Consider the following 15,954-nt stretch of genomic DNA (forward strand, 5'->3'; position numbering starts at 1 on the left):
TCCTGTATTTTCTGGTGTTTCTATTTTTCTGGAGTACTCTGATCACCATCTTGTGGTGTTTGTCTTGTCCCTGCTGCCTGCTGACAGCAGGTGATGCAGTGATGTGAGTTGATTACTGCCTTGTTAAGAAAAGACCGTTTGTCTCTTTAAAATTTTCCCGAGACCTTGTAGATCAAAACATCACCTTAAAAAAGAATTAAATTATTCATTATCAAGAAGGTGGGCACAACCATGGTGATACCAATGAAAGATATGCAGATGCTTCCTGTATTCCTAAAACAGCCACTAATTTACGGAGGGTGTTGAGGACCCAAAACGCTGTGGTTCTGATAAAAGAGGAGACAGATAAAGAGTACAGAGTCAGGGTCAGAGTGTGTCAACCAGTGAAGAAAAGCTGCTTACTAAAACAGCAACAGAAGATTAATCTTTCACTTTCTTTCCCCAAAACTGCTGTTTTCAATCTCAATGGCTAAAAGACTCCGTATAACCACAAGGTGGAGCTACATCTCTTAAAATGAAAACTCAAAGGCTGTTCTCACACTGAGAGGGCAACATAAAAGATACACACTTTTGATTTGGCAAAATGTTATGTTAATGCATATTTTATATAATTTCAATGAATATATTAAAGTAGGCTTGAAATGCTCAGCTTTTTATAGTGGAACCCTGCAAAATAGAGCACATCCTTCTAAAGGTTTTACAAATGTCAACCATCGCTGTCAGCCTGACTCTGACATACAACACATCATTTAGCACCACTGGCCCTTTCAGGCCAGTTTTCAGAGATTTCTGGACATGTATATTTTGGTCGGTGCATCAGCAATATTCCAAAGTAAACTCCCTACTTCTTCCTTTTGTTCAACACATATGGTGCTGAGAAATGTGGCCATGCGCTCTTATTACCAAACATCCTCAGCTGTCTGGCCTGTTGTTGCCTGATAGAGGCTTTAAAGTGATACTGATAATACCACTGATAATAAAGCTTCAAAAAGATACCAAAGTGAGTGCCACTTACTTTTTTTCAGTGAAAAACTCCATAGAGGCTACTTTAAAAAACATCTTTATTAGACATCCCTTTTACATCCAAGTCTAATATTCAATCCCTCCTTTGTCAGTTGAAATCTATTAATCAGACATGGAAAACATTAATGAAAACGTTTTATTTGACAAAGAGTTTTGGTTTATAGCATACACAGTCATAAAGTAACTGCCATTACAGTACAAGTAAAAGTAAACTGTGAAGGACTTTCCCCAAATATATTATCGTAAAATGTAATGTGATAACAACGACTAGTGCAATGTTTCATAAGTTCTGCTTCCTGTTTCACATTTGATCAGTTTCCCTCCTATGCAAATAATTTATAAAGTCACTATTTTTAAACTGTATTTTTATACCACTACACTTTTCACTGCTGCAGAGGGGACATCAAAGACATAAAGTCAAATACCTCTACGTGTTGTCACCATTAATTTCACAGTGATATATTAATGAGAAAATTCTACACACAGCCTCTTTCATACCCCAGCATCACAACTTGTGATGATATTGCATGTCAGTAGTTACCATCATGCCTCTGTCTGTCTGTCCAGTGCGTTAAAGTTTGCATGACTGCACAGTCATACTGTCGTCTGGCCAGCGGTACGAATCCACAACAAACTCATCATAATCGGTGCTGTAGACGAGTGAGTGCACGTACGCCTCTTTGTCGGACGGTTCCGGGCTTCGCGTCGCCATGTTGTGCTCATAGGCGTACTCCATGATCTGTAATGAGCAGGTTTGGGGAAATTAATGAAGCCTGTCAGAGGACGACTTTTTACTTTTATAAGTACATTTGTGAACCTGTACTTTTTTTTACTTGTACTTGAGTAGAGAGTGTGTGTGGTTTTGCCACCTCTGGTGTACACTGAGATCTCACCTTGGCAGCCAGTTTGCGAGAGACGTCCCCGATAGAGCTGAGAGGAGGATACAGTCTTCCCTCCTGCAGGTCCTTCTCTGTCACCAGGTCAGCAAGAGCCTTTAAACAGTAAAAAAAAACAGCTCATGTTACAGAAGAGAAGGAAATTAGAGACTATGGCTGATATCTCCAAAACTCAACAATTCACACAACAACTATCTAGATGGTTGACTATCATTATAGATAAGAAGAAAAATATCTATTTTTGCTTTTGGGGTCAAATGTCCCTTTAATGAGGAGTGCTACTACAGGGTTCAGTGATAACACGAGTCACTGATAACACAATTTATTGTAAAAAATTCATGCATTCATCTAATAACAATATTTCAGATTAGAAGACAGTGTGTATATATTGTGTCTGTCAGCCTGTTACCTCTGCTGCAATGAGGAAGATTTCCTCACTAATGTGTCGCATGGCACAGGCGGTGACACCCAGGCCCACACCGGGGAAGATGTAAGCGTTGTTTCCCTGACCGGGGAAGAATGTCCTCCCATCAGGCATTGTGACGGGATCAAATGGGCTGCCACTGGCGAAGATGCCCCGGCCCTGCAGCACAGTGTGATACAGTCACAGATAAAAGCCAACAGGTTATATATTTTCCTTCTAGGGTTCCACTTGTGTAGCTTTGTATGATCCACAGTTCAAAACATCCTTATTTATCTTGTACTGCCCCCTCATACAGCCTGTTTACTCTCTGTCTGAAAAAAGCCGTTTTAACTCTTGTCTCTGTAAGGCACACGTCCCTAAAAGCCCACTTTCTTCTGATCGGCCAACTTCTTGGAAGCCTGTTGAAGGGCTTCACTCTCTGCTTGTGAGCCATGTGATCATGGAAACAACAAACCTCCAGCGTGGTATAGGCTGCCGGGCATCACTGATTACAGGACAAGAACTGGTGAAACTGGATTATATTTCATAGAGACAACACTTTCTGGCCTTCCCTGTGATGTCCTCCGGCTGCTCTGCCTCAGCTTTTGCCGATTTATGCCACAGAATTTTCTAATTGCATGCTGTTAGCCACTAGAACTGCTAGTTAACTCAGATCGGTCCAGTCAGATTACAGTACTCGGTGCTTCTGAGTACTGTCTTAGCATGGAAAATACTGATATGAGACCCAAATGTGAATAATTTACTGTTTATCAGACCACAAATGAGACAAGGATTTGTTTGGAGACAGCAGGAGCAGAGTGTTTCTGGGATTACTGTACACAAGCACACAACTTTATAATTTTATTGACTGATTTTGGTGAAACTGCATCATATATTATGGATGAATTATTATGTTTTATGTTTTTCTCTCTGACCTACTGTGGCTTGTCTGTCGAGTTTCCTGATGGTTTACTTGTTGTTAGCTGTTGGCTACTTTTAGCACTAACTGCTATTTCCACTCAACTGACTCTGCCTGTACTTTAGCAACAAGTAAAGATACCTGTCCATTAGAATCTCTGTAAATCACAGAGACTTGAACAGCCAGTGACCATATAAAGAAATCCACATGTGCCAACGTCACCTGCTCGCATCAATTTGTCAAAAGTAGAAAAAAAAAGAATTTATTATTTGACATTTTGTCTGGGTTTAATATGAAAATCCAACAGTTTAACATCATAGATCAGAAAAAGAGGAAAAGTGTAATAAGTCCCCTTTAAATCAATCATAGCTAAATATGAGAGTTCAGAGTGAGTACCTCTGTGAGTGTGTAACACTGCTCAGCAGTGCATTCGGCTTTGCTGGTCGGGTTGCTGAGGGCAAAGATGATTGGGTGTTCATTGAAGGAAGCCATGTCCCTGATGATCTGCTCAGAGAAGGCTCCTGCAACAGCCGCCACACCTGTGACAGAAAGACATCAAAGTGCAATACAGCCAATTTCAGTCTGATTCTTTAATAGCTTTTTTAACCTGTTCAGTCTTTAATCTGCACAAAAATTCTGTCTTCAACATTTTCCATATGACCTTAAATTCTCAATCAAGTCTGCAAAGGTAGCATTAGACTTTTCTTTCAACAATTTAATGAAAGTCTTATGTCTTATGAAAATGTCAAAAGCTTGTGGTTTTACCAATGATAGCTGTGGGCTTCAGTTCTCGAATCACATCCTCCAGTTTCTTTATGTGTGGGTGCTCATGAGCAAACCTCTCCTTTTCATGAGTCAAATGGTCGCGACCCTGAGAATTTGGAGAGGGCGGATGAAGAGGAGGAAGACATTAAAGACATGTGGAAACACCAGCCACTGTAAAAACTGCTTAATGTGCGGAGTCAATGTTATTTCTCCCAGTTTCAGTGCTGAAGGACTGAAGGATTTCTTATAAATGTTCCTCTGGACTGGAAGACTGACAGTTGGAAAACGAGAGAGGAAAGAGGAGGTGAGAAGAGATGAATTTGAAGAGGAAAGGTGGGATGGGAGAAGGGGAAGACAGATTATTGCTGGTGGAGTTGCAGACAGTGAAGAGGAGGAATGAAGGATGGATGACACAGATATTGTGGACAAACCAGATGTATAACAGATGTTAATGTTCATCTCCTGGTGAGTCTTTGCAGCGATTCCAAGGAAAGACCTCTGTCATATAAATTAATGAACCATGGGAAATGTTTTTGGAGTAACTGATGTCAAACAGCTTAGGGAAAATCCACCCTTACAGATTCTTAACCTCAACCTCAACATCGCCCTGTGATGCTTTGTGCATTTTAACATTCATTTTTGATGTTTTTTTGACTTATCTTCTAACTTCTTGCCATTTTTTTGAAGATGCCATGATGAAACATAAAATATATGTTATTGAGCCATTCTTTCTGCTCAGTTATAGTGGTCAGATTACATTGGATGAGTGTATCCACACCTGCACCTGTGCATGTGTTTCTACATGTGTGTGTTTGCAGACACCTTGACAATGAGACCCTTGGAATCAACCATCCAGATCTTTTTCAAACACTCTTCCTTAGGGAGTCCCTCCTTCTCCATGGCCATGCTGATCAGCTCAGCAATGCCCATCGCTGCCTGGGAGCAAGACAAAACAAAGGAATCAATCTCATCAAAAGAATATCTTATCTGAAATCACAACATTTTCTGTCTTTCTGCTTGAGTAATGTTGTTAAAAGTAGAAAATAAAAATCATTCCTCTACACACAAATCAAACAGGGCAAAGTATTCTCTGAGTATAACTCGCTGCACATACCTCCCCTGCTCCTTGGAACACAATGGTGTGGTCGCACATTTTACTCTTGGTGATGCGGAGGGCGGCCAGAAGTCCAGCTACTGCCACTGCAGCAGTACCTGATGAGTATTACAGGACAACATTAGCAGTTCACAGTTAACTGATATTCTTACACTCACGTTACTCCAACTCATTTGAGATAACTTGAGTTACCACGAAAACTGCCTTCAGATGATACGAAAATTGCTCCTGGCTCACAGCGACATACAGTTCAGAGACTTGCAAAGTGCAGTTCTACATGCTTTAGCATTTAGCATTGGACTTTAGCATTGGATTTCACTAAGTTGGTTAACTATGTGCCTAGCAACAAATCTGGAAGCCCCATCTGATTGCTGACATTTTGCCATGCATTACTTTTTCTGGCAAGATTGTGGTTCGTACTTAATGTTGTGCTAAAGAGTTTGGAGAACTGTGAAACACTTTTGTTCCATCACTCCATTCTCTGATTGTATGTGTTCCTTCCAGATATGACGTGACGTACAGTACAGCTGTTATTTCATTCATTGCGCCTTGAAAGGTCAGCAGCAACCAAAGTCAAAACTGAAATAACTTGAACTTTGAGTGCCACTCCAAGGGCAGCGCTTCTGCCTCATTGTGGTTTTACTAAAGAGTTAGATATGCTCTGTACAATGCTCTGTAAAAAAATGTTTTTAACCAGTAGGTTGCCTTTTTGCACACGCACAAAGAATGCCAAACTTGCAGAGTAAATGATAAGAACATGATTTTTATAGTATTGTAGCCTTTAGTATAATAATAGAATAGCTCAAGACTGACAGCAAAGTGGGGATGACGCATAACGAATGGCAAACCAGGATTTAGGAGAATATGGGAGCAAACTGGAACACCCAGAGTAAACATGCGCCACCACAGTGTTGGGCAAAGGGTGGTCCCACCCCACATCCTGGTAACCTTCATCCTGAAGCAAGCCTGGATGTAGGGTAGAAACTTAGGTCTGCATCCCAATTAGAAGGCATTTCAATTCTTTCTCTTTGTTATTGTTCTGTGAAGTACATATTTTGTTTTTTGAAAAATAAATTAATGAATGGGTTAGATGGACAGAGGTGATTTCTATGCCCGTGTGTGTGTGTGTATCTGTGTCTGTCTGTCATTGAGTTACCTTGAATGTCGTCATTGAATGTGCAGTATTTGTTGCGGTATTTGCTCAGCAGACGGAAAGCGTTAATATTTGCAAAGTCCTCAAACTGAATCAGGCAGTCCATCCCATACCTGAAAACAGAAGAGCTGCGTTTAATCTGATGAACCAAAAGAGAAAAGACAGAAAAAGAGAAATAAACAGGAAGCTGATGGTTATCATAAATATGAATGGTCACTGAAAGGCTTTTGCACACACAATATTCTTTAATATTCTCTAATATTATAGTCCTGAGGGGGGCGCTCTCCCTCCACACCTACACAGCAAACACTGAGAAATGAAGAGCAGTGATGCTGCCATCTCAGGACACAATTATAACAAGGTTGAACTCAGTTTTCTGAATATGCACAGCTGTATGAAAATGTTTTCAATAAGTAGAGAGTAATGCTCTCTTTTTAACTGGCTAAAGTGAACATGAAAGCCACTGAACTTTGTCCACTGTTTTGTTTCATGGACATTTGACAAGCTGACACCTGTTTTTCCAAACTTCGTGACAGCACCTCACAATGAGCATCAGTGAGGGAGGTCAACCCTCCACAAAGGAGGAGACTCGCAAAAAACACCAAACTAAAAGTAAAAGAACACAGAGCCCACCCAGTCAAACAGTAAAGCAGCAGTGTTCGATTTTACAAGATGTTGCTCAAGACCACCTATCACATGTTGTCAATACAGCAACACAGAAGCCTGAGCCAATAAGCTCCTACAAAAACATCATACAACAAAAATAAACTATAAGCCCGTGTTATTAGTCTGTAAATTAGATTTAGCAGCGACAAAGAGGAATCCTGGGTTCCCATGCCTTTCAACACATGGAACTTTTGTTCAGGAATTTACTGGATGTTTGCAGAGCAACTGCTGCTCTTTCAAGATGAAAGACAGGTTTTCAGCTGTAGCAAAAGGAAAGAAAAACCTGGAAAAGCTAAGGGCCGATAGATACTGAGAAAATGCTGTTTATACAAATATTGGCAATCTGTTGAAATTTAATATTATATTCCTCAGGTCACCGCGTAATATTTAGTGTTAAAATCCAGTCTGCAACTGAACCTCAATAAAAAACAACTATTGCTGCATGGTTTGTCCTGAAATAATTGTATAATAAATATGTAAACTTGCACAAATCCATAAAAGACCCATAATAAACTGCAAACGTTTCCCTAAACTCTGAAATAATAGTAGAAGGACTGACTTCCAGACAGTGGGAACTACATAGATGATGTGATATTGTGACCTGAAACTCCACAAAATGTAGTTTTCCAATGAAATGCTCCTTGGTCTTGGAAATAATGCCAGGTTAGGTTACTGCAGTAAACTAGGGCATGCTAATGTTTGCACATTAGAGTAGATAAACACACCATTAAATGCAGTGGTCCTCAAAGTATCGCCCTCATAAACACTTTGTGTGACTCCTAAAAATGACATGATCTGCATGCATTATATTGTAATCATTCTATTTCAGTACTTTCATCTGTACTCAGCCACTGCCTCAAACTATGCTCCTATAGCAGCATCTTGCAGCTTTTGCAGGAATTCTGTTCTATCATCAATCTCAGTGCTTTATTTCTCTGGACAACTCTGCAGTTTAATGTGGAAGTGAACACAGAAAAACATGCTGTATGGCTGAGGTTAGTGGAAAAATGGATCACCTCTTACTTGGTTGGAACTTGGGCGGTGGATATTTAAAGTGATCTGCAAACAGGTGAAATTGGTGCTCAAAGAATTTTTAATGTTAAACAGAGAACAATCACAAATCCTACGAGAAGTTCATGGATTTTCCTGTTTGGTCTTCAATCATATGCTAGCTCCGTGAATTGGCATTCAGTCATTAAAACTTCGAGGATCCCTTCTTTAATCCACTCCTTGCACTTTAGCTTCTGCAGGCTTAAAATACATCAGCCTTTAAGCTCTTGAGATACCAGGTTTTGCTCTTACTTCAGCTCAATACACACCCTTTCAACATATGCTGAAATCCAAAGCTTCACCAGCCTGCTGTGCCTAGTTGTGGTTGCTAAGCCGCGATTGGACGATCGCTGTTTAGGGGATGGGTTTAGCAAGTAGTCAGTTTAAGGAAAATTCTCGCAAAAGCTTAAACAGCTTTAAAAATAAAAGACTTTAAAATGAAAAGGCCAAACAAGTGAGAATAATCCTTTTGCAGTAAAAATTCCAAAAGCTGGAGATAGTTGGGATAACTACCATAATGCCATTTGAATGACGTGACTCTCTAAAAGTGCAGTTTAGCAGAATAACTTCTGATTCTAACTTTTTGTCAGCTAGAGACAACGAGAGGAAAAGGGTGAGGTTGTCTGAAACCTGTATTAAAAAGAGCAGAGATCATGTTTCAGTGAGTGAATCACAGGCCAAGCTGCTCCGAACCCCCCCCACCCCCAACACCTGCAGCCCTGTCAGGAGGAGGTGAAATCCTTCCACATCGCATTTGTCTTCCACAGTTAAGACTCTCTTTGCTTTCTTTTCTTTCTGTCTTTAAACTTTCTGTTTCTTTCTGTTTGTCAGTCTTTTCATAAAACCCCGCCTCATACCTAATAAAGAAAAGGATCCTCGTTTGCACTGTTATTGTACATTTCACTAAAGCTCTTTCCCACTTGTTACAGTGGCTGCTAGACTGCTTAAACTTTTAAGCCGGAGGAGGATGATGACGCTGAGCGGAAGCGGGACAAGAAAGAAACGCAGGATGAGAAGCGACCCGAGTTCAACTGCAATAAAACTTAACGTCCTGATGAGAGAGTGCCTTCGCTGGGTCACTGTTTATCCTTCCCTCTGCCACACTGCAAGACACAAATTCCTAATACAGAGACTGACAGCCCCACTGACTTACTGCCAACACAGCAGTAGCGCTGGGGAGAGAAATGTGTTTTCTATCAAGCAGAGAGCAGTACTAAAGCAGTGAGAGCCTGTGCAAAGAGAATGAATAATGAGGCCAAGAAGGGAGCTATAAACTTTTCATTGTTTTGGGGCTTTAGGAGACGCAGACAGGCGACGGGCGAGGATAGATGTGGCATTGCCACACTGCCAGCGCAGCACCCTCTGGTATGGTTTGGTGCAGCTCGCTGCTGTAGAGGTCACACCAGTTCACACAGACCCAAACTGCTCCTGCAGAGTCTAAAGAGGTGGATGTGGGAGTGGAGTTTTCTGCAGAAGTTGATACTCACATCTTGCAAGTATTCTCAGTAAAAACAGAGCTTTCACTTTTAAAGGAGCAATACGAAGCAATTGCATGTCCAAAAATGAGTACTGTAGTTCCAAAAGCCAGTTGGAGCACTAGACAGTATTTTAAATATGTTGAATCCCCATTTAATATTGGATCTATGGTTGAAGCAACTTGTCTACCCCCGTCCCCTCCTCTCCAGACACGAGGAGGCTCAGGCAGGCTGCAGGGACACTGCAGGAGTGCAAGACGAGTGCAGGATTGTAATTTGATAATAACAAGTGACAACGAGTACAAGTTGGACTTCAGTGACTGACTGCTTAACTGCCCACCAGACTGCATTAATATTTTGCTCATTTTAACTGATATAAACATCTACTCCTTCTAAAAGATTATTTTGATTTTGTATGACTCATAAACAGACACTTTGTCATGTGGGAAACATTCTGCATTAATCTGAGCTCTGATTCACATGAAGCAGCCACACTAAAACTATCATTTTTCTGGCCTTCAATAGAAATTTCAAAGGAGGACACTGCAGCTGTAGCATTGTTGTCAGAGAAGCAAATATTTCAGCTTAATATGTTTCTTTAATGTGCGGTGGCATACCATGGTCATTTTATGACAGATTATATAACATATATTATAGATTTCTCCCTTAAGACTTTAAAAGAGAGTGACGAAAATGTCACAGATTAAAGTCATTCTTTTATTTTTTTAATGACAGCCCAGAAAGATCAGAGAGTCAGGATGCAGATCTCAGAATAACTGAGCTGTGAACACATGCATATTTAAATGTATCCACTGACCATAAGCTAAAGAGTGACTATCTGTGGTTGTGGTTTTGCAGAAAGAAAAGTAACATCTTCCCAGAGCAGAAAGCTCTTTGGTCCTTGGCCTGAGCCAATAAAGATAGGGGGAGTGTTTCTGACTGTGTGTGTGTGTTTTGCCACAAAGCTTTTAGAACAAAGCTCCCCTTGGAGGCCATTTGTGTTCATCGTCCCTATTCTGTCTGAAAGTCTGTTGTCTTTCCTTGACGACCATCTGAATGGAACGCCAAAATCTGACAATGCTCCTCTTTGCCAGCTGAATAAAAAAATTCCCTGGACAAAGAAAGCAGGATTTGCTTTTGTATCTAAGCTGAACCATCAAGGGCAGTAACCTAAGCAAGACAGGGCACACCCAGAAGATGAAGAACACAGACCTTATTCCTGACTGTGCTGAGAGAAATCCATTAATCTGTGAGGGGTACAGGAGAACAGATTGGAAGAATGAAGAATGATTGTTCTCACACAAAGTACCATAACTGCTTTCAACAGATGTTTGAACCTGGAACTTCTATTATAGATCCGGCGCCATAGGTTGTTTTGGATTGGCAGAGGGTAAATAAATGATTCATCCAAGTTTATTAGGTAACACTTTACAGCCTGCAAATTACAGTGTCATTATTTAGTACTTGTAGGGCATCAGTAAAACGCTTGCTAAGTAGCTATACTGTCACAAATAGGTACAAGGGAGGAAGAATATAGACTTGCAGACTATTAGTTTTATTATTTACTTACTGAGTACTTACTTACTAATTATAGGGTATGGTCTTACTGGGTACACAACACGTGAAAGTGGAAAAAATGAGAAGACGGTACCAAAAATATACAAAAACTTAATGGCATCATCAATTATCCTGTGTATTATAATATTCTTAGAAAAAAACATTGTAAAAACCTTTTTTAAAATATGAATGACTCATTATCATGATGTACATGATCATTTAACAAAATGTTAGGCCCCTAAAATAAGGATGTGTCTTCATAGCTATAAGATACATACATTTTGTTTACAGCCCCAGTTCCAAAAAAGTTGGGACATTGTGTAAAATGTAAATAAAAACAGAATGCAATGAACTGCAAATACTTTACGACTTTCATTTGAATTGATACAGTACAAAGACAAGATATTTAATGTTCAAACTGTTAAACTATTGTTTTTTGTAAATCAACACTCGTTCTGAATTTGATGTCTGCAACACGTTTCAAAAAAAGTTGGGGCAGAGACAACAAAAGACTGGGAAAGTCGTGGACTGCTCAAAAACAGGCCCCATTAATAATGAAGGGCACATGCAGGTTTTGGAGTGACGCATGCTACCAACATTTTTCAGAAACGTTCCTGCTTTTTTCAGCAAATACTATTTCAAGACACATTCTGCATGTGTTACAACAGCCTGGCTTTGTAGTAAAACATTTTGGGTACTAGCGTGACCTTCCTGCAGTCCAGACCTGTCTCCCATTGTGGTGCATTTTGAAGCACAAAATACGACAACAGGGACCCCGGTCTATTGAGCACTTTAAGTCGTATATCAAGCAAGAATGGGAAAGAATTTCTCTTTCAAAACTACAACAATTAATGTCCTCAGTTCCCAGATGTTTGATGATGTGACACAGTGGTTAACATGCCCCTGTCCCAAATTTTTGGAACATGCTGCAGACTGAATGAGTGCATATTTACAAAAAAAAAAACATGAAGTTAATCAGTTTTAGCATTATATATAGCGTGTTTGCACTGTATTAAATAAATAGGGTGAAAAGTTTTTCCAAATCATTGCATTCTGTTTTTATGTATGTTTTAAACAACATCCAAACTTTTATGGAATTGGGGCTATAAATTCTGTTAAAATATAATGAAACAGTCATATTGTCAGATCTGATCAGACATAATAAATGCTTTTACTTCAACACTCAACAAACCATAATGAAGTTTATTGGCCAATATATAGTATTGTGTACAGTATAAAGATCATTCATACATTAGTATTTACAGTGTAATCTATTTCCAAGTTGTTACCCCCCTTAAAGGCTTTAATTTAAAGCTATTCTGTTTATTATTGATTTATTTGTTAGAATAAAAGTCGTTGGTTGCTAGAAGTTTAAAAGAGACTTGTTGCAAACTCCACTGCCAAAAACGGTGACTTTGTTCCACCTCTATGCAAAAAGAAAAAAGAAAGAGGTGTTGTATCCCTGCTGTTGAGATTTGGCAGTGAGATCGCTTTCCGTCTCTTTGTCCAGTGCTTTGTCAACAGCAGTGTCTGTTCAGTGAGTTCGGAGACCAAAAAGGGCCCGGTGGGAATGCACTCAAATCTATCACTACAATGTGAGAACAGAGAGGAAAAATCCTGCCAACGCCTGCTTCAGGATGTGAAACAGTGACAGTGAAAACTCATGAATCTGAGGTGGCTTCTGCTGTGTACAGTAGGCTTGGGCGATATGCCGGTTATACACAATGGTGTAAATGTGTCCACCAGTTCCACCATGGGAGCTGTCCCTTTGTGTCTCTACTATACGAGGCAAGATATTTTTTCCAGCTTACCCAGATATTCTTGTCCTCGTACCTAAACCCAACCAACCCAAACCAATGATGGCAACGAGCACTAGCAACTCAGTCAGAGTAAGGCAGGTCATGCGTTTGCCATCTTGAGAAAAAAAAAGGCATTCAGCAGAGGCTATAGCAAATCAGGTCTAGATTCTTGTGTGATCTCAGAATTCTTGCGCAAATCCAGCTGCCTCACAAGTGCTTACCACGTTCTCTTGTGACGTGAAAGTGACAGGTGGCATATTAAATGCACCTCTAAAAGGTTTGCCAACCACTGCAGAAGAAGAGAGTGACAAGAAAAACATGGAGGAGGTGAGTTAAATTGTAAATTCAGTGCAGGAGGCATCCCACCCAGGATGGCATTTATTTGCACCTGTTTACCTTAAAATCCACTTACACTTGCAATTATTGTTCTCATTTGGACCTATAAAGATTCTGCTTTGAAAAAAAAGTTAGTTTTATGGTTTTGAGTCCTTTGTTTTTCAAGTGTGAGACACTTATTTTTGTTTGTGTGGAAGTTCCGAATAAAAGAAGAAAATAATCAAATGTGATGAGGAATGTTATGGTATGTAAGAGGCTTCATGTCAGGTGATTCTTCGCCTCCACGTTCAAACCATTAAACGCACAGCGACTCGTTGATTATCCTGCTTATACCACCATTGGCCAACAATATGAATCGAAAGTATTAGTCTGTTTCTCTCTCCTTTGCTGCATCCCATTCTGCGAAATTGTTGTATTCTCCAAATAGACTGAAAGAAATTAAAATCAGTTTAATGGCTTTAACACACACTTGCTAGCCAATCAGAGAAGAGTCTTTACCCAGATGACAATATGGGGCTTCTTTAAACCATTTTTAGTTGAATTTAGAGAACAAATAAGTTACTGTATCATACTGTTCCACTGATATTTACATAGGCTATACCATGACAGGAGATTTTAGCAATATCACACAACCCACAGTGTACAACAGTACAACTCTATCAAACACCTGTGTAGCTAAGGTATCTATAGCACCAACAGATCACATGACCACTTGTATGTGAAAAGGGTTGGTCATACTGACAAACGCGCAGAGAATTATAACCAAATTTCACAGTTCCTCTCAGCTCTACAGAGCATTTTAGCTTCTCTGTTGTGGTTTTCTGGCCAGCAGCTTTACTGATTTGGTTCACTCTAACTGCTCAAGACAGGTGTTTTTGTTTTTTTTTTAGCTGCAGCAGGTAGTCATTTTTTCAGCAAGAGATCTCTTAAGGCCTACTCTACACTGCCTGCTCATCACCAAATAGCACCCAAGTAAGCGACTAGCTGATAAAAATAATGGAGTATTTCTATTTCTATTTGTCTTTGGAGTTTGTGGGAACCAAAACAGAAGAGTAAATATTGGACTTTGGACATTGACTTGGTGGACAAACATTGCTCAGTTTCTGCTGAATATGGAAGTGGACAACTGTTTTCTAACAAGTTGCAACATATCGATATAAAAGGTATCTCCTCACAGTCCGCCAGCTGCCGCACAACTCTATTCCAGCCAATCAGCAACAGGTTGCATTAGTGCTTGTACACAGGAGAAGAGGAAGGGGGAGGGAATGGGAGATGGGGGGAGTAAGAGGGATGGTAAACCTTCTAAAGGAGGACTGAAGGGAGGGGTGTATTTTTTTGGCAAATATAGACAATTTTTCTGCAGAATTGCATACCCTACATTAGATAGATATAAGTATTAAGTTATTGATTTAGCACGTAACAATCAAACTCTCAAAGCCCTATCTGCTTCATCGAGACTTTATGGTTGTAGTTTGATCAGATTTGTGGCCTGTTAACATGAGCAAACCACCCCACAACTGTCATCACATTTTGAATTGAATATTGCCAAACCCTGCTCTGGCTGGTGCTCAGACGCAAGTGACATCACCTTTTTGCAATCGAGCCCCTCCTCCTCACCCCAGAGCAGTGAAAAGAGCCCAGACTGAAATCTCACATTTGAAATAACTATATACTGTTTCAACTCTGGCAGAAAATCACTTATTGTAAGAAGGTGATTGAGTAAATTTGGGGCCTTTAAAGACTATAATAGTGCAAACTTTGTCTGTAAGCGAATCTCACATCATTCATTACTCATTCGCACAATATAAATTATCATATGAAGGCAGGTGTTTTGATTATATTGATTTTCACGTTCCGGGAACAGCCTCACAGGCAAAAAGACACCTGCAGACGAGACAAAGGCCTTTCCTGCCATGACGCTGTTTAAGCTATCTGGGGAACATTACAATGCTCCTTTGTGCTTTAACTTTTATTTTGCTGTGATTTATGACTTGCCACTATAATACAGGGGTAGAATAAATGAAACATACCTAGAGTCATTCTTTTCTGGAGCGGTACTCTCAGGGGTTTTTGGTGCTTATTGCCAGACCAGTCCCATATATTTCAAATAAATGCTTGTGACATTGTTATTAATGTTTGATGGTATGAAAAAGACTGTGAGACATGAGACGACAGACGCTCTCCCATGTGGGGAATCACTCAGACGGCTTGTGTTATGTCTGTAGGACGAGGGAGTTAACGAGTGACCCGGCTCCTTCAGGAAACACAATCTGGCTTCATCCGAGACGTGATGAAATCTGAATCTGCAGCTTATAGGAAGTCGATGGATGTCGTATATACTTCCAACACTCAGGGGGAGACTCAAACCAGAGGAGAAGGTATGAGCGCATTCAGAGCCGGGGAGGACCTCTGCAAAGAAGGTCACAGACAAGGGTCTGCTCTGTCCAAACACAGCTGTCGAACCTGCGTGCATATATGTGTGTTTGTGTACATACACACACACAGGCTGTCTGTTAGCACCGTCCCTACGGGCCTTCATGGCTTCGTGGCTGAGGCCTTAATAAATCCCCAGCCCCCTCCAGCTCTCCAGAGAGCCAGCATCTCTCAGCACACATTATTTCTCAAATCCCCGAGCCGTCATTAAGGACAAAGACGCATTCTGCATTCTTTCTCCTCTCCTCTGTTGCTTCTTTCATCCATCCATCCATCCATCTCTCCATTGGTCTCTCTGTTCCTTACTCTTTCCATGCCAAGACTTTAAAATAGTTGATGGCATTCCTGTAGTCTTTGCATGCTAC

The 15,954-nt window shown here is 40.3% G+C and overlaps 1 protein-coding gene across 1 annotated transcript in view; it reads right to left on the minus strand.

The window, feature by feature from the left end:
* Positions 1–1,044: 1,044 nt before the first annotated feature.
* me1 (malic enzyme 1, NADP(+)-dependent, cytosolic) overlaps positions 1,045–15,954 on the minus strand; it is a 112,169-nt gene continuing 97,259 nt past the window's right edge. The window contains exons 7-14 of the mRNA XM_084726109.1: positions 6,277–6,386; positions 5,121–5,218; positions 4,829–4,942; positions 4,007–4,112; positions 3,638–3,780; positions 2,329–2,502; positions 1,917–2,015; positions 1,045–1,762 (exon numbers count right to left, since the gene is read on the minus strand). Coding sequence (XP_084582235.1) covers positions 1,595–1,762; positions 1,917–2,015; positions 2,329–2,502; positions 3,638–3,780; positions 4,007–4,112; positions 4,829–4,942; positions 5,121–5,218; positions 6,277–6,386 — 1,012 coding nt within the window. The 3' untranslated portion in view covers positions 1,045–1,594. The remainder of the gene's footprint in view (positions 1,763–1,916; positions 2,016–2,328; positions 2,503–3,637; positions 3,781–4,006; positions 4,113–4,828; positions 4,943–5,120; positions 5,219–6,276; positions 6,387–15,954) is intronic.

The sequence above is a fragment of the Lutjanus erythropterus genome, chromosome 9 (genome assembly GCF_056507025.1).
Source record: "Lutjanus erythropterus isolate fLutEry1 chromosome 9, fLutEry1.hap2, whole genome shotgun sequence".
Taxonomy (NCBI): Eukaryota; Metazoa; Chordata; class Actinopteri; order Lutjaniformes; family Lutjanidae; genus Lutjanus; species Lutjanus erythropterus.